We start from the raw sequence: 18,708 nt of genomic DNA, 5'->3' as shown, positions 1-18,708 counted from the left end.
CTTGGGTGCTATCATGAAAGTCGCCAAGACGTAGGTTTCTCTTTCAGTCTCCGAGAGTGGGGAGTGGGGGGAGGACACGAGTGTTTCTTGGGTGTGGAAGGGCGGAGGTGTTTGACTCATTCTTTCTTGGGCTCTGGTCTCCATTTTTCAGGCTGCTGGCTGGGAGTGGCTGTTGTGGCCTTGACTCCTGAGTCCTTGCTCCGTGTCCAGGCTCACCAGCTCTGGGGGGCTCGCCAGCCGGGTCCAGCTTCACTGCAGCCCAGGAGGCAGCTGCTGGTCCTTCATTCACTTGTTGCCACTCCCCACTGACGAACCCGCTTACACACAAGCCTCCAGCCTTCATCTACCTCTTGGCAGAAGGCCCAGGCGCAGTCTGTGTCCCGTGAGCTTCCACCTGGGGCGTATGCAGGGCCTGGCCTGGCTTTCCCTGGGGGAGCAGAGAGGCTCGGAGAGGGAGACCCGGTGGCGATGCTGCGACGGGGAAGGGGGGGCAGGAGAAGGTGTTTGTCTCCATCCAGAGTGACCTGGGAGGGCCCTGGGCAGGGTCGTCCAGCATCAGACCTGCACTTCCAAAGCCCACTGGAAGGCAAGGGTGGAGGGTTGGGGGCAGCGAGTTGGGAGGTCCTGACAGTGATTCTGGGGGTGTCAGTGGTAGCGTGGGGAATGCTTGGAGGTGCATGGAGGAGGGAGAGCCCACAGATGGTGGTGGTTTGGATGTGGGGTGATGAGTCCTGGAGCCCTGCAGTGCCAGCCAGGTGGCATGTGGGCCATTCCCTTCCACTCAAACCCAGGGTGACACACTGGCAGTGTGCAGAGTAGGGCAAGGGACAAAGAGGTGTTTCTGGGCCCCCGGGGGAAGGTCCCACAGGCTGTGGACCCGTGGGTGGGCAAGTCCTTGCCAACAGGCAGTGAGCGGTGCTGGGGTGGTGATGCCCCTTTTTCATGAAGAAGGAGGAAGATGCAGAGCTGAGGTCAGGGAGCCCTTGAATTTTGGGGGTGCAGAGGAGGGGCCTAGACTGGACAGGACAGAATGTTCCAGTTACCCCCAAGTAGAGTGTTTAGAACCTACGAGTTGGTCAGAGGGCGAAAAGGGCCACCTCTCCAGCTGAACTCCAGGCCTGAAAGTCAACCAACAGCCTGGCGTCTGGAGCCGGGCAGAACAGGACAAAGTCCTACTGGACGTGTTACACGGGCAACCTTTGCCTGCTGCACAGATGAACTCGAAGCTGGTCGTCCTTGTGGGAAGATGGCACCAAGGTCAATGTGAAATTCCAGCCCCCCACAGAGGGGCACAGAGGCCAGGGTCCCCTGGCCCACCCAGAGGGCCACGTGACACTAGAGACAGGGCTCACAAAGGACCTGGCCTGGGGACTGAAATGCCACACCCATGTCCCCGGTGCCCGCCCCCTGTACCCATACCCCCCGGGCTAGAATGAGGGGTGGCTTTCTGAAGCCACCTCCCAAGTCAGCCTTTCTGTTCCCTCCATCCAGCCTCACCCCCACTGAGGGTCTCTCGAGTGGTGGGAGGGTGTCCTGGGGTGGGGGCAGATCAGGCAGGAGGGGAGGAGTGTCCCGCACCCTGAGGGGCCTTGAACGTCAGCTGAGGGCTCAGAGTCTCCCCGTGAAATGGGAAATGGGATCCCACGGGGATCTGTAAAGCATTTGTGTTTTTGAAAGTGAAACCAGTTTGTTTATGTTGAAAGCAAACCACTGAAACACCGTAGGAAGACAGGATAAAGTGAGCTGTGCCGTGTCTCCTTGGGGCCTTGTCCACCTTGCAGAGGTGGCGCTCATGGGCACGACCTCATATGACGTCCCAGTTCTCTGTGTGCGTACAGACACGTGAGCTTGTCCAACACGGGCAGCCTTCCCGTTTGAGGCTCTCCAAGGACCCGGTCCTCGGGGGCCCTGGGCTCCCATGCTGCCTGCCCGTCTCTCTCAGGACTTCCTTCCTCGAACCTCGGCTCCCGCCGCTTCATGTGAGAGATGGAGTTTCATTTTCTTTCTGTTCCAGGCATTTGTAGATTTAAGTTACGATTTCCTGTCTAATGAAAAAAGTACTCAGCAGCATATTTGTCATATTCCCGAAGTGCTGGCATGTTTGTTTTTTTGTTGCCAACTCGTCACTTCATTCTCTGGGTTCCCTCACTTTGACAGGATGCCATTTCGAGCCTCAGTTGTCACACGCACACACAGACATGCACGTCAACTGTTGCAAACACCTCGGGGTCCTGGAGATGTCCGCTGTCTCTGGAGTCCCTCCCACGGATGTGCTCAGCGGGAGGCGCAGACCCTTCGTGTACTTGCCAACTTTTGACGGCGACCCCAGGAGGGTGGGCTGGAGTCTGATGGAATCATAGGCAGTGTGTTGTTCTTCTGAAATGGCTGCGTCCCCCCAGCATCTGGGTATGTTGTCCTGAGCTGCCCCACCCTTCCAAGCTCTTGGGTTTTTATTGTCTTTATAACTCCATTTTAGAAAGAATCACGTTTTTAGTATTAGCCCTTCCTAACCGAGACCTAGATAATGCCTTTCCATTATCTGAATGCTCTTTGACTTTCCTCAGAATATGATAAAGTTTCATTTATAGAAGTGCTTCGCGTTTCTTACTAAATTTGGGGTGCTTTGTTGCCCTTCAGAGAACGTGAAGTAGCCCGGCTCTGCCGGTGCCCGTGAGTTGGGAACGAGGGGGGCTCCAGGAGTCCCGGACGGATCCCCCACGATGGGCTGAGCCCACAGCTCCACAGGGTCCCTGCTGGTTCCGTGCCACCCAGTCCTGGGCGCAGGCCGGGCCACAGCTGTTTGGACACTCTCCTCTCCTCTCTGGGGACAGGCCCGGCCGGTGCATCTCGATGTCACCTTCCTCAGGCGGCACCAGGGATGGAGATGGGGCAGGAAGCAGCTCTGCCTAGAAGGGCGGGCTTCGGCAGGCAGGGTGGGCGGCCCAGCGCGCTGCCTCCGTCAGCATGCCAAGCAAGCCCTCTGCCGCTTGAGCTGTACCCTCCCCGCCAACAGCAAACATTTGTGGGGGGCTGCGTGGGGGCCAGCACCAGGAGGGGCAAGGCTGGTGCCCCAGCCCCCAGGAAGTCCTGGGACCCGCAGCTCCGGGATGGAACAGGGAGGAGGTTCACAAAACAATCCGAAGTCACAGCCCTCAGAGCAAGTTTCCTTCTGAGTCACACTGAGCAGAAGCGAGGCCCCCATGGCCAGTGTCCCTGCTCCCTGGCGTCACCCCAAGTGCCCCCAGAGATGGCAGTGCGGGAGCTGCCACCCCTGCACCCTGTCCTCTCCCTTAACCATTGACCTCCATTCCCAGAACTACCCGAGAATCGGGACACTGCCCTGGGAAGACACTAACCCCAAGCCACACAGAGGGCAGGCCGGGGCCCTGGGACCGGCTCCCTCTGATCCTGGAGGAAGGCTCTTCCCGCGGGAACAGGAGGGAGTTTCCATCCCGGAACTAGCAGTTCTAACAAGAGGAACCGCCTCAGCTGTCTCATCCCTCAGGGATGAGGGGCAGGGGCTGGGAAAGACCTTCCCCAGGCACTGTTTGAAAATGGTCACCGAGGGGGAGGGCAGGCCCTGGGGTGTGTTGTGAGGAGGGGGAGGGCCGGCCAGGTGCTCACTTCAGGTTGCTGCTGACAGGAGGCCCTGGTGCTCCTGCCACCACCTGCAGGTCTAGGGAGAAGCAGAGGGTCCGGCTGGGGAAGCTCCTGTGACATCAGCTAATTGGCTCCAGGCTCCACACTCAGCCCCTGTGCATGGAGGTGTCTGGTGTGGATGGCGGGGCTGCGGTGAAGCCATGACATGTCTGACAGGTGTCTGGGCACCCACAGAAGCAGGTGGCCAGACCCCAGTCGTGCAGACAGCATCGTCCTAATTTCATTTTAAATACTGACAAAAGAAATATTCACATATTGAGATGTAGGGAAGTCATTCTGGCTTATACGTGAGTTAACTTGAATTTCATGCTAACTAAAAACAGCCTGTTTGTGGCTTATCAAACATACATTATCCATCTGCTTCAATTATTAAAGAAAAGGGCACGTTGACCAGCAGTAAAGAATGTCCATGTTAAAAACAAAGATTCAATGCCCTCTTTCCGGGGCACCAGTGCTGGTCCTCCTTTGATGGCAAGACCCCCGTCCCAGGTTCCAGGGCCACGCTGACTCGCCGGGTATGTGCAGGTCTGTCTGGTTTTTTTGGAACCTTGAAGGAATGTAACCCTGACTTGTCTAATGTTCTTTGTCCTGACAAGACCTAAAACTGTGCTGGAAACCACACTTCTCCAGAATGGTTTCTCAGAGTCACCTGGAAAGCGGGCTTCCAGGCTAGTCCGCGGTTTGCCTCCAAGAAAATTGTTTTCTATTCTTATTATTGCTTGTTTACGGGGTTTTTTCGTCAACAGTACCCAGAGACATACAAACTTCCAGGAAAGCTAGGAGTACATGAGCTGTTGTTAAGGGTTAAGTCAGAGTCGGGGAAATACAAGCTTTTGTAGTTTCTTCTACTTTTGTTTTCCTCCAAAATTTCTCCAACGGGCATGTGCTTAAATGATCGGGGCGGGGGGGGGGAACTGTTCTTCAAGAATAAACAACAATTTTTATTAGATTAAGGAGAGAGGGATTATTTGGCAGAGAAAGGACAGTAGGGCGACCCCACAGGGCTGACTCTGGGAGGCTGTCCCCAAGGCCCCGGGGTGGTGGGGGGAGCTGCAGGGAGAGGCTGAAACACCCCTGGGCTCCAAACGTGAAACCACGGGTCTTCCGAAGGCCATCACCCCCCCCACACACACACCCATGCAAGGCCCTTCTCAGGGGAGGGGCCGTGGGGCCCTGGCACTGTCCCGCTGCCCCTCCAGGGCGAAGCGTCACCTCAAGGCCATCTGGGAGGGGCGGGGGCTCCCAGGGACTCCCAGGTGGTCACCAAGACCAGGGGCCTCCCTGCAGCCTGGGTGGGCCCAGCCCTGCAAATGAAAGAAGAGAAAAGAGTGTTTTGCTCAAGATCCAATTCTGCAAAGAGTAACCCGCGGCAACTGCTGACCCGCAGTGCACCCTGCGCTCCAGATGGGAAGTGAAAGGCAGTAAGGAAAGGGTGCTGTGGGCTGGGACAGCAGCCCTTAGGTAGTTAGAGGGGTCGCAGGAAGAATTTTAATGAGCCCAGCTGCTCACATCTTCCCACACAGAGAGCTCCACAGCTGCTCCCTGGCGACGTCTCTGCTCTGCGTCTAGCAGTCTTTTACCAAGTTGTGGGCTTGACAACTGTGCTCCCTTCGGAAGGTCACACATGGGCAGGCCCCCCAGCCCCGGGAGTGGTTCTCTCAGATATTCTGAGCAGCCATCTTCCTGTCTCCCTCGCCTCACAGCTCTCATCAGTCCTGTGGTTTTTTCCAGCGGACAAGCCCCCGCCCCAGAGGGGTTCACTCAGCCTCCAGCAGGGGCTGGATGTTTCTGGGGGCCCCCTCTGCCCCCTGGCCTGAGAAGGTTAGCTCTCAGTGCCGAGACATTTCAGGGCCCCCCACCCCACCCCGCAGGGGGTTCTTCCTTCCTCTACATCCTTGTTTAACCTCTGACCTCTTCTTCTGGCCCAGGGCCGGACCCAACAGGCCTGAGGCCACCAGGGTCTGAGACTGACAGGGGATTGAGATCCGGGACAGGGACAGCCCACATATTGCCAAATGACCAGAGGGGACCCAGGGGAGAGCTGTGAGCAGGAGACTGAACACGGGTGGTCAGAGCCCCTCGAGCCAGCCCCGGGGACAAACGCAGCAGCACAGGCTTCAGCTGGTCAGCACATGCCTGTCTTGGTCCCCGCATTCTGGAATGTGCCAGAGCCGGCCGGAGAGGGAGGCCCACGGACGGAGGGCAGCGCTGAGCCCACTGAAGGGCTAGCGGAGATGCTGCCCAGGCTGGGTGGAAGCCCCAGCGGACCGCACGCCGGGCTGGGCTCCCGCAGGCTGGGAAGGGCGGGGAGAGGCACCATCCTGGCCGGATCCCTGCTCTTCCGGGTGGACAGACACCCACTGTTTGTATACAGTAGGTGCTCAGTGAGCGCTGCAACAGCCAAGGGTGCCCTTCGGGCAGAGGAAAGGGTATTCGCAGCACCTCTCCCGCCACCCCCTCTCCTGCTCTGGAGGCCAGTGTTTTCTGGAGAATTCTGAGTCCCGCCAGCTTCGTAAAACACACAGGATGCTCACAAAACTCACTGTGTTGCTGTTCGGGACAGAACCTCGGGACTTGGCAGGTGGCATGTGAGTGAAGGCCCCACACCATGCGGTTTACCTGGTGCCACGTCGGGGACGGAGTGCAAGCAGAGCGTGGAGCCCCAGCAGCAAACCCAGCCGTCAGGACGCTGTCACCACGGCCCTTACTTTCCCGTGAGCGCTTCCTGGCTCACCTTAAGTCAGTCTGATATTTTCAGCTTTTAGTGTCTTTTATTTTAGGTGTGCTTCTCGCAGAAGTTGTGCAGCAGATTTTTATTTGTCCGTTTGTTTGTTTTTTAAGCCAGCCAAGATGTTCTCTGTGCATTTATAAGGAGCTTTACTTCATTCATAGTTCCTGTTGTTACCTGGATATTACACATCCTATTTCTATACTTCTGGCAGATACTCTTAAATTTTAAACAAAGCAAAATCAGTAATACTTAGAAACTATATATATTTGAATATATTCAAAACGTCCGTCTCGGAGCCTGGTCTGTGGGAACGAGGGCCCCCAACAGCCAAAGCGCTCGGGAGCCTCTGAGACGCTGACCCACACGTATTAACCATGTTCTCCAGGTTAAATCAGAATTTACGTCTCCAGTTACATTAAGATAAAACCCAACCTGCATCTCCCTCCCCCATCCTTTTCCACATGGAGTATGTGCGACTTGGTTTCCATTCTGCTGTTGGATTTTCACCGGCTCAACTGATGAAGGTTTGAAAGAACATTTAGAGGTAAAGGAATGTGGGGATTGTCGTGACTCAAGGACCAGACTGACTGGGAACCGAGGAAGTTGCCCTGCATCTGGAACCCTGGTCACCCTCGGTCATCCCTGCCTGGCATCCTGCGTGGGGGGGGGGGGGGCACTGGCCCCGGGTGGGAGGCTGTCCTGTCTCGAGCCGGGCTGGTGACTGGGCAGAGGCCCACGGAGCAGCCCAGCCTTCTGACTCTGTGCCCAAGAGCGCGGCCCTGCTGGAGAGCAGATGTCTGGGAGGTGGGCGAGGCGCTCTGCTGGGGTTGGGGTGGTGGCGAGTGGCAGTTCCGCCTTGCTTTTCCAGGAATTTTCACAGTTGGCCTGCGTTTCCTCACAGAGTGGAGCCTCGTCAGTGTCTGCACAGAAGGGCTGAGTCAGCCACACAGCTGCTTCCTGCTGCCCCTTCCCGTGGGCCCACTGCGCTGCCCGAGCGGCCCCCAGCTTCTTTCTACGAGTCTCCTAGTGCTGTTTCTGGGAATGGGGCTGTCCGTGGCTCTCACCCTAAAATCAGAAGGAGCTGGAAACATCGGGGCTTGATCTGCTCAAGGATACAGGAGCCGGGCGTGGGGACCTGGCCTGGCTGGGGAGGCCTTCTGGGTGGCTGCTGTCCGGGGAGGGGTCCCATTCTGCACTGGGACCCGTGTTGGCAGGCCTGAGTCGGGGGTGCCGGCCTGGGGCCCAGCTCACACTGACCAGACCCTCATCACCCGAGGCTGGTTCACAGGCGCTGCCTCCATGAACACACATGCCCTGCCAGCAGCACCCCTGCCCGGGCTGCCTGTGCTCTCTGCCTTGGAAGAGGTGTCTACACGGGGGGCCTCGCGGTGGTGGCCTGGGGGGCACTCTGTGGAAATGGGGGCCTCCACAAGTGCCCCGGTCCTGCTCAGAGGTGCCTCTGCAGGGGGCCTGTGCCACCAGGTCGCTCAGGGGCCTAGGCGGGCAGAGTGACAGCGCCGTCTCCACGCAGCTCCAGAGACCCACCCTGGGGCTCACCCGCCTTGGCCGCCAGCATCCGCGTCGCATCGGCAGGGCAGCTCCCGGAGGGTGGGGGGGCTCCTCGGCCACTTTGCCCCGTCTCCTCCTTCCAGCCCAGATCGACACTTTGTTCTCTCAACAGACATCAGTATAACCTGCATTCACCTTTTTCTTTTTCCTTCTTTTGTTTAACCTGTACCCAAACAGCTTTGAGACTCCGGCAGAGTGACTTCACCTTGGAGCCACAGTGTGGGTGGGGGGCCAGCTGGAGTCCCTCAGGCCTGGGGAGGTGTCCCCAAAATTTTGTCATTTCGGGGGCGCACTAAGCACTTTCGTGACCCCCTCTATCCCAGGCTCAGCCTGTCCCAGGGGAAGGAGACTCTGGGGAAAGTGCCTCTTCCCCCCAGACCACCAACTTCTCGGCCTGCCTGTTTCTCGCCAGCCTCTCCTGAGCGCCCCTTCAGGGAAGCCTCAGTCACCTCAACCCTAAGCCGTCTTCTCCATGACCTCTGCCTCACGGGCCCCAGATCCCCAGCTTAGGTCTTGCTGCAGGCCGTGGAGTGGGCGGGATTTTTACACTTTTTAAAATGGGGTTTGAACCAGCGACTAAGCCATCTGAGTAGCAGATCGAGGAAGGAGCGAGACTGTGTCCTGCTACCACGTTCCTCCATATCCTTCCCGAATTTGTGGAAATGAAGACACAGAGAAATCTGTGTTCTCCCCCCTCCCGCTTTATACACGTCACTCAGTTGCCTCTCACTCACCAGCTCTCCTGGAGACCTCCCTGCCCCCGAGAACACGCACACAGCCCGCCGCCTGTGCCGCTGTGCACGGCCCCACACCTGCACACACCCACGCGGACGCTGGCCAGCACGGGGTCAGGTGCACACACACAGTGCACCCCCTGGAGCCGGGGGCCGGAGGCAATCACTGCTGGCCTGGCATCAAACTACAGATAGAGCTCCGTGGCAGGTTTAGAGTTAAAAACTGTCGGAAGAACTTTTATTTTTAAATTTAGCCCCTGCTGAGGGGACGGGGTGGAGGGGGGTGCTCTGCTTGTAAATACAGGAGAAGACACTAGATTTCAGGATAGTGCCTCGTGTGGGCGAGCCGTCTCCCGCCTGCGCACACCTGGGTCTGGGGGGTCGGGGTGCTGTGCGCTGCTCTCCAGCTGCTGCTGCTCTTGGCCCACACGGGGGCGAGGCCTCCGTGAGCCGTGCGCACACCTGCCACTCCTTGCACACCTGCTGGCTGCGGGAATGCCAGAGATTTGCGTCAGGGGGTCCACCCAGTCTGCAGGCAGCCACGCATGGACGGTACGGCCTGCGGTGAAACCCTCCCCACAGCTGGACGAGAGGGAGGGGGTCCTTGGCTTCCCGAGCTGGTTGGTGGCCAGAGCGCCGTCTGTCGCCCCCCAGGACGCACAGCGGGGGCAGGTCGCAGCGCGGCACTGGAATAATCAGGACACGTGATGCCCAGAGGACTTCCCGTGGTTTCTCTTTCACCTGAGCCAACGCCCTCGGCTTTCTGATTTGTGCTTCCTTTGAAGAGCCTCGTGCGATCTTACTCCCACTGTAGAAAGGGGGGTCTGCGTTTCTATTTTGGTTCTGGGGCCCGCTGGTTGGAGGCATGGAAGACACAGAGCCTGAGGCCTCTGAGGCCATGAAAAGGGAGCCGGAGCTGGAGGGGCCAGCCCCCACCTTCCTGCCCCACCTGGGAGGGGGAGCGGGCGGTCAGGCCAAGGCCCCCCCCTGAGGCCCCCCCCCCCGAGATTCCTCGGAAGGTGGTGCCGCTGTCCGGCCCCGGGAGTCGCCTGGCAACTTTGCTTCCTCTCTCTCTTTCCGAAACTCACCTACACCCACATCTGATGCACTTTTCTTTAGGTATCATTCATTGTAGGTGGGCAAACCAACGGTTTTATTTTTCAAGGAAAAAAAGTCGTATCAGTCAATTTGGAGCTCCTGCACAAGCAAAGTAATGGAAGCCTTCTTCCTTCCTCTTATTCAGAAACCAGCCCCACGCTGGAATCCAACTGTCAGTCATAAAGCAGGCGGGACCTTCGCTCCGGGCCCATTCGCTGTGAGTCATGAATGAGCCCCCGGGAAACACAGAAGGCCTGGCCCACACAGTCAGCACAAAGGCTGGGCCTCCCGCCCGCGATACAGATGGAATGTGTGTCCTGCAGTCCACTGTGAGATCCCCAGCGCGACTGTGCTGCGGAGGCCTCTGGAGGGGGATCGGGCTGCGGGTGGAGCCTCGGTGGGATTTGGGTCCACATGAAAGAACCCCCAGGGCGCCCTCTCCCCTTCCCCAGGTAAGGACGCGGCAAGAAGACACAGACTATGAACCTATGAACCGGGAAGAGGGCCTCAGCAGACACGCAATCTGCCGGCTCCCTGACTTTGGACTTCCAGTCTCCAGCCTTCGAGAAACATACATCTGTTGCTTGTCAGCCGCCCAGGCAAAGACACCCCAAGTGAACAAACCAAAAAAATGCAATTTTTAAAAAATTCCGAAGGCACAAGTACACATTCATTGTCGAAAAACCGGCAGATTCCAAGCACTGTGTGCGAAGGCATAAAATATGCAGAACCGCAGTGTCCAGAGGTGGCATTCCTGCCCGTTCATTACATCGCAAAACCGTCTTGAGCACCCCGCCCTGCCAGTGATTTCGCGGTTTTGTTTCTGGACTTTCCCTGCCGGGTTGTTATTTTGAGACTTCTTTCTGTACGGTCTTCTTAGGGGAGAAGCACACGTGGCCCCCGGCGTGGGGGGCTGAGCTGAACCTGCAGGTTGCTGGGCCGCGGGGCAGGTGAGGAGGGGTTCTGGAGGAAGGGGCACCAGGGCGAGAGTGCTCTTCGGGACAACAGTGAGAGGCAAGGCTGCAGGGCAGAAACGTGGAAGTCTGCAGCTGCTGCAAAAGCAGCAGGTTTCCCTTCCTCCCCGGAGCACAGGTGCCCAGAAACAGGGGCACAAGGACCCCGGCCTCTGCCTCTTCTGCTTCCTCCCCCAGCTGCCCGGGAGCCAGGCGCCCGAGGCTCTGCTCAGCGGTGATTCCTCCACCACACTCCTGACCCTCCCCAACAGCCGGCGCTCCCTGTGCTGATTTGCACACAGCTTAGATTTGGAGACCATGTGCACCTTTAACAGCACTGTTCTCAGTGGTTTTCATAATCATAAGACTGTTACAGTCGGGAAAAGGCCCATCCCTCCTGTTCCCCCAAGTCATCGATATAAAGGATTTTAAAAGTTTTCTGTCTGTTACCAAGAGAACAACATTGAAATAGACATGGATTTCCTGTGTCGTCCGGGCTGAGGATGCCAGCATCTTTTAGCCTGAATGTCCTGAGAGTCCCGCCTTTCAAATGGGGGCACAGTTTGTGACTTTAACCAAGGGCTGCACATGGAGGGTCTGACCCACGGCGTGTCCTCTCGTCCATGGTCAGGCCCCACCCCACTGCAGGGACACATCACTCTGTCCCATTACTTGGTGTTCTCAAAAAGCTTGGATGTTAAGAGATGGTGTTTTACAACTTTATATAAAATAGATAAAAAACAAATTTCTACAGGGAACTATATTCAACATCTTGTAGTAACCTATAATGAAAAAGAATATGAAAACAAGTATGTGTATGTGTGCGCACGGCTGGGACGCAATGCTGTGCACCAGAAAGCGACACATTGTAACTGACTGTAATTCAATAAAAAAATTTTTTTAAACTTACCCCTAATTCCTTCCTTAAAAAAGAAAAAGAGAGAGAAATGGTGTTTTGGGCCAGAATGACCCTGGAGTCAAACCCTCTCATTGTGATGGAAGCTGTGGGGGCACTACCCCTCCTCGGGGCCTCTCCCCAGGTCCCTTAGGACAGAGAGGGCCATTTTCAGGACAAGATGCCCAGGGTGCAAGTCAGTCAACACCAGGCCTGAGCAGGTTGCACAGAAGTTTTTGTACACTAGGATGACCTTTGACCCACCATGCAGAGCCCTGGATTCTGACATGGCATCTCGTGTTTCTCCTGTTCTCAGGGGAACTGACCCAGGCTGGAGCCCAGCTGAGGGACCGCACCCAGCGGGGGGGCGTGAAACCCTGAGGGAGGGGCCTGGCCTCACACGTCTGAGGGTGAACACCCTGTGTGTTTACGTGCACGTCATCTGGGGCCTGGCACAGGGCAACCCCTAGACCAGTGCGACTGTCCCTGGAGTTCTGTTACAAAGATCAGCTCCAGGACCCGACCTGGAAGCCCCCACCAGGGCAGTGTCACCGGCTCTCAGCATCACCAGGAGTGTCCTTGGGAGCCCATGCTGCCAGCCACAGCCTGTTGGTTGAAGGAATCTCAGTTGTCACAGAAAGAGGCAAAATGGTCCTCGAGGATGGTGCCACATCAGTCCTGGCGGGGTGGCCTTGGGCCCCTCCGGTGTGGAGCCCGGCACACCTGCACCCAACTCCCGGGCCTGGCATGGCCAGCGTTTTCCATCTGCAAGGGGAGGTTGGACCGGCCACCTCGATGTCCCTTCTCCAAGCTTCTCCGTGGCTCTGCGCCACCTGGACTGTGGACACAGGGCTGCAGAAAGGGTGAGAATGCCACAATTCTTTGTTTTACTTCCACGGTAGTTCACGTCCATTTTAGAAGCCATGGAAAATACAGATGAGTGGAAAATGTGAATGTTCCGTGTCACCTTTTGCCTACAGCTGGGTTTCAGTCCTCTAGCTTTGTGGTCCCTGCCTTCGGGGCCAGACCCTCTGCGCCCCAAGGCCCTGTGATTCTTCATCGAGTCCTCCTGTTTACTGCAATTCACCGGTGTTGAGTGGTCTGGGCGGGTGGGGCCCCAGATCCAAGATACCTGCTCTGAGGGTCCAGAGGACGTGCCGACCAGTAGGTGCACAGGCATGCACACATTCCCACATGGCGCACCCGCACCCACACGTGAAAGCACGCGCACACTCACAAGGACACCCTCACTGGATGTCCAGGGCCGGGGTGGGCAGCAGAGCCAGCCTGGGGGTGACTCGGACATGCCTGGCCCACCGGAGGGGGCATCTGCTGGGAGAGGCCTCGGGACCGCACGTCCAGTGTCCTGACTTCCCAGACCGGAAGACGGGCCAGGGCAGTTGCAGAGCTGGGGTTTCTCTGGAGCTTTTAGAGGATAAGCCCGTGGTTCTGGCTCTTCAGGCATTTGGCTGGGGCTCCTTCACAGGAGGCGATGATTTGGGGCTGGGACGTGCCAGTCCACGCAGCCTCAAGTCACCACCAGGGGGTGCCCTCGGCAAACAGTACGGCGCCCCTGAACTCCAGGCCTGGAAATCGATGCTGCCGGCCCTGCGCTGTCACCAACGTCCCTAGGACCCCCAGGAACGTGAGGGGCCTGCCACAGGCCAGGGGCAGCTCAGGTGCATCTGGAAGCCCCCAGTTTACATAATCTTTGCACTGCCTGAGGGCTCCTGGGTTTGACTCGGTCCCGTGTTACCCTGCTGGGTTTCCGTAGTTGTGGGTCTTCAAACGAAGCACAGCAAGCAGCAGGGACGGGGACACAGTACAATGAACCTTACCCCTTCTTTCGGGCAGGGTTCTCCACGCAGCAGGAGGTGGGCACGACCCCCCATCTTCACTGGGGAAGGGAGGCGGCTCACCAAGCCTGCCAGGGGGCAGGGCAGGAGGGGTGGCTGTGCAGCACCTGTGGGGTCGCCGGTGTGCCTGGTGGTGTCCCCTCGGGGTGCCCCCCAGGTGTCCAGCAGCTTGTCACACTGCACCACGGTGGTGCCGAGCACAGTGGGACTGATTTGAGAGCCACCCTCATATGTCTGGTGGCTTCTCCAGCGGGGGGCCCGCGGGCTGCGGACAGGAGCCCCTTCCTGGAGCGGAGGCCGAGCGCTTGTGGCCTGTGCCTGCAGCGTGTCTGACCCTCCCAGCTCACTCCCTGTGCAAGTCTGGTTTTGCTCTGACTTCAACATGAACAGGTTCAACTGAAATAAATAATAAAACTGGTTTTAATTGAAAACTGTGTCGTTCATCGAGCGTCTCGACCTCTCCCTCAGACGATGGGCGGCGATGAGCCTGGTGTCCGCGAGCGCCGCCGCCAGTCGCTGGGCCATGGCGGTAGGTTCGCCAGAACAGTTAATCCTCGTCGTTGTCCCTTTAGCTTCACTCACTGTGTTTTAAGGAGATGACATTGTGACAGGGTGACGGGAGAAAAAGAGGAAATCCACCCGAATCATCCCAGGTCTATGTCTTTCGTGTCCGGTAGACTGAAGCAGACAGGTCTGTGGCTGAGGCCCAGCGTCCAGGGAGCCACCCTCCACCTCCCGGTGGGGCCGGAGGAGGAGGCTCTGCCCAGGGCAGCGTGGCTCAGACCTTTAGGGTTGGAACCTTCCCTCAAATCCATGCACCCGGGAAGCCTGGACCCTGAGTCAGCTGTGGGGGCCCTGTAGGGGGGGCGGGCGGCTGCACTCAGGTCCCATCTTGACCTGAGGGGGCCCCGGAAACCCACCCTGGGTCAGGGGGCAGCATCCGTTCCTGCAGGCGGTGGCAGGAAGGACACACAGAGCCCTGGCTGCCGGGGTCAAGTGTGTACCCCACCCCAGACCTGTGAGATGAGGGGGCAGTGAGGCGGGTCGGAGGGAGTGTGAGCAGAAGCGTGTGCTCCGTCCCCTCTTTGGGAACTTTTCAGCAGTGGAGCCTGCGACCCCAACCCTAAAGGTGCCCAGAATTCCACGCATCTCCAGGTGGGGCTGCGGCCTGCGAAGGAGGCATGTCCCAACACCCTAGGGGCACTTGGCCTGAGGTGACAAGTCTGAGCTCTTTGCCACCGGCAGGCAGGAGCACTCAGTGACAGTGGTGACAGGAACCATGTCCCCCACCTGCCCCCCCAGGGACCCCGCCTGCCTCCAGCATCCAGTGCTCCAGGCGCCCACCGGGGACCCCTCCCTGCCCCAAGGTGGGCAGCTCACCACGGACCCAGAAGGCAGGTGGTCCGACACCAGAACCCTCTGCAAGGAAGAGGCGGTTTTCAGGAGTGAGGCGAGATGTCAGGTCTCGGTTCTTACCTCCCACGTACACTTCCTGAAGGAAAGAAGCAAGATTTCTCGGCTACATTCCGAGAAAACCAGGGCAGTGAACCCAGGTGGTCTGCGTGGCTCTGGGATGGGGCTGCGAACCCCAAACGCAGAGGAGGAAAGGCTGGGGGCATAGGCGTTTGAGGGACGCCCTGCGCCCGTAGACCCTGCCTGGGCCCGGGCTGGTCACTGGGGTGGGGCCTGGCACCCACTCTACCACTGAGCTCTACCCTCTCCACCTTGGAAGCTAACTTTAAGAAGATAGTCTCTAAGCCCATGACAAGCAGTGTGAGAAGAGTGACTGAGGGTGGCAGGTCTCACAGCTGTGGTGACACGGCCAGGGCGCGAGGACGCACTCCCACACCGCGGGGTGGGGTGGCAGTGACCCGAGAGTCTCAGGTCAGGCCTGTTTTAAAGAGGCCCCACCTCATTAGCACAACCTACTCTGCTCACCCACCACCTTCTCCATCCTCAGCCACACCTTTTATCATCCGACTCCTGCCTAGAGTGGAAACTGCACCCCGTGAGCTCTCCCTGTTGGAGCAGCGCTGGTGGACAGTGGGGCCATTAAATGTTTACTGACTGATTCCAGCGCCAACCACAGAACAGCCATCACACAGATGCCAAACGTCGCTGGTACAACTTACTGACGTTCTAGTCACCCAGAGCTCTGCATGTCACGTGCCTGTGTCACATAGGTTGTTGGCGTGAGTTAATGTGAATGCGAATGTGTTTGTGTGTGTTGAGTCCAAAATTCCATAAACCAGGCTTGGGATTTGGACTGGATATCCACCTGGTTCTCAGAAGATCTGGGCCAACGCTGCCCACCATCACTTCCACTTTTCTGGAAATACTTACTCTGGCCCAGTCCTCTGTCCTTCCCAGGAATTAAAACTGAAAAAGCCCAGACACGGTCACCTGCAGGCTTCCTAACCGGGAAGCTTTAGATTTCCTGAGTCACCCTGGGTCACGGAGACGGGTGAAATGGGTGTTGCCAGGATTGATCTGTCTGGTGGGAGAGGGCAGGCCCATAAACAAGGACTGTCTGAGGAAGAGCTCTGGACAACAGCTCAATGCAAAGCTCTACGATTTTATTGAGTTTAAAACGACATACAAAGAAACAGGAACTAAATTGCCAAACAGCATAAAATCGCCAACATTTGAACAAAGTCTCTCCCTCTGCAGAGTCCCCAGTCCTGATAACAGGGTTCTGAGGCACCCAAAGGTAGAGAAGTTACATGTCCCTGTGGTGCCCCAGGTCCAGCATGTTCCTGGGAGTGTGTCACACGTGACGCGGCCAGGACAGGGCTGGTGCACAGATCTGTGTGCTGCTCCCAATTTAATGCTGCACACCCTGAGGTGCCTCAAATTCCTAACTCAGTGACACCTGACAGAGAGCTTCTCTCCCAGTTACAGGGGTTTACCCCTTCCACTTGGTACTGTGATGGGTCCCGTTTCTCAGTCTCCCGGCCACTCACCACTCTTCCCCCACGGCCCCCCGTCCCCAACCTCTGCCACTTGCTACCCTGGCAGGTCTGCCAGTCCTTCCCAGCCTCTGGTGTCCTGGGGAAGCCAGGACAGCAGTGACCACTCGGGCCTCAGTCCCTCAGTTCTGGGGCCCTGGGCCGAAGGGCTGGAAACACGGCAGCTCCCCCGGGGCTGAGGCTCCCGGGACGGCCAGGCCCTCCCCAGGCCCTCTGGGCCCGCTGGGGCCCGGGTCCCCTCCTCGGCTGGAGGGCTGTGGCCCAGGTGCCGAGTCCCCCTCCTCTGCCTCCCTTTGGGCCCAGGGTGAAAAAGAGAGGATGGAGAATCCCCTTTTAAGCAGGGCCGAGTCTGCAGGGACCAGCTCTTCATTCCCCGCCGGAGGAGAGGATTCCAGAATACTGAGCTGCCACCGGTGCAGGTCCTGCACCTGGGGTGCGTCTTGAAGTCTCACCACCCACAGCTCGTTGGGCTCCAGCACCAGCTTCCAACGCTGGCCTGGGGTCCTCAGGGCCCGTGTCGGCTTCATCTTGCGGAAGTAGATGGCATCGTAGAAGCCCACCATACAGATGACCTGCAGGCCCAGCAACCAGGCCTCGGCCTCAGCAGGGTCCACGGCCTGGGTGGTGCCCAGCTCCAGGACCATGGGCGCCCCTGGGGGCAGGTCCACTCTGAGAAACCCCTGCCAGGGAAGAGAGGAGCATGGCCAGTGCGAGCAGGTCGGAAGCCTCCCAAGTCTCCAGGGGAGGCCCTGGACCCAGTCAGCGTCCTCGGGACCCAGGCCCAGGGGCACCGCGTTCTGAGGCTCCAGCTCGGTGGGCACGAAGTAATGGTCCAGGCCCACCTCCTCGTACCCCACAGGGCCTGCCCCCAGGGGGTCCGGCCCCCAGGCCACAGCCCCGCCCTGGGCAGGCCCCCCTTGGGCCTGCCCCCAGCCGGGCCCCACCCCCGGGGATGCCCCCAGCTCAGACCCCGCCCCCGTGTGCACCACCAGCTCAGGGTTCCAGTCTTCATCTTCCCAGTCCTCCTCCTCCAAAAACTCTTTAAAGTCCAGAAAGGCAGCCTTGAAGCAAGCGAAGCAAACCCTCAGCTGGTCGCCATGTTGAAGCTGATACACCCAGGACGCGTGCAGGTAGGACATGCCCTCCGCCTCATGCCGCAGGCTGACCGGGGCGCACATGGCCACGCTGCCGGCCTCCGACGAGCTGGGCGGCCGGAGCAGGACTCGCTGGGATCCGAGCTGCTCTGGCCCACAGGTGGGCGCACGGCGCGGTGCGGGGCCCGGGGGGGGTGGGGGGGCGGGACAGGCGAACAAGGAGGGAAAGGTGAGGAGGTGGGGGAGATAGGGGTTCCTGGTGCGGGGATTTGGGGGTGGGGGGGAATCGGGTCCCGACTCAACAGGGACCTGCAGAGGGTGGGAGGGAGGGAGGAACGTGCAGAACTTTCTTCAGCCGACGCAACTGCCTGATCTCTGGGGAGCTGCAAAGGAAAGCAAGTGAGGTGAGGGCCCCCAGGCAGGCAGGGTGGGGCAGACCCCGCAGGGTCGAGCAGGCTGCGGGGCTCCGGGGGTGGGGCTGTGGGCTCAGACTTGGCCCTTCAAGCTCTGCCTCTGCTCAGATGAGCTGTCCTGGGGCCTGTGGGTCACACGGCCCCTCCACCACCCAACTCCCCACCCCCGACCCCAGGGACCCCACACCCAGTCAGCCTTGCCTGAGGGAACCTGACAGAACCTGTGGGAACCTGACAGAACCTAAGAGAACCTGACTGAACCTCAGAGAACCTGACAGAACCTGAGGGAACCTGACAGAACCTGAGGGAAATTGACAGAACCAAAGGGAACCTGACAGAACCTGAGGGAAATTGACAGAACCTAAGGGAACCTGACAGAACCTGAGGGAACCTGACTGAACCTCCCAGAACCTGACAGAACCTGAGGGAACCGGACAGAACCTGTGGGAACCTGACAGAACCTAAGGGAAACTGACTGAACCTCCCAGAACCTGACAGAACCTGAGGGAACCTGACAGAACCTAAGAGAACATGACAGAACTTGCAGGAACCTGACAGAACCAGAGGGAACCTGACAGAACCTGAGGGAACCTGACAGAACCTGTGGGAACCTGACAGAACCTGACAGAACATCAGAGAACCTGACTGCCAGAGAACCTGACAGAACCGAGGGAACCTGACAGAACCTAAGAGAACCTGACTAAACCTCAGAGAACCTGACAGAACCTGCGGGAAC

General features: G+C 58.5%; 1 protein-coding gene across 1 annotated transcript; it reads right to left on the bottom strand.

The window, feature by feature from the left end:
• Positions 1-16,169: 16,169 nt before the first annotated feature.
• On the bottom strand, positions 16,170-17,686 carry LOC116151343 (testis-expressed protein 19.2-like). Its single transcript, XM_031446767.2, has one exon. The coding sequence runs from the start codon at positions 17,641-17,643 to the stop codon at positions 16,588-16,590; it is 1,056 nt and encodes a 351-aa protein (XP_031302627.1). The 5' UTR covers positions 17,644-17,686; the 3' UTR covers positions 16,170-16,587.
• Between the last annotated feature and the right edge of the window lie 1,022 nt (positions 17,687-18,708).

This window comes from Camelus dromedarius, chromosome 16 (genome assembly GCF_036321535.1).
Source record: "Camelus dromedarius isolate mCamDro1 chromosome 16, mCamDro1.pat, whole genome shotgun sequence".
Lineage (NCBI taxonomy): Eukaryota > Metazoa > Chordata > Mammalia > Artiodactyla > Camelidae > Camelus > Camelus dromedarius.
Note: the sequence above shows the minus strand (reverse complement) of the source record. Positions and strands in the feature narration are given on the sequence as shown.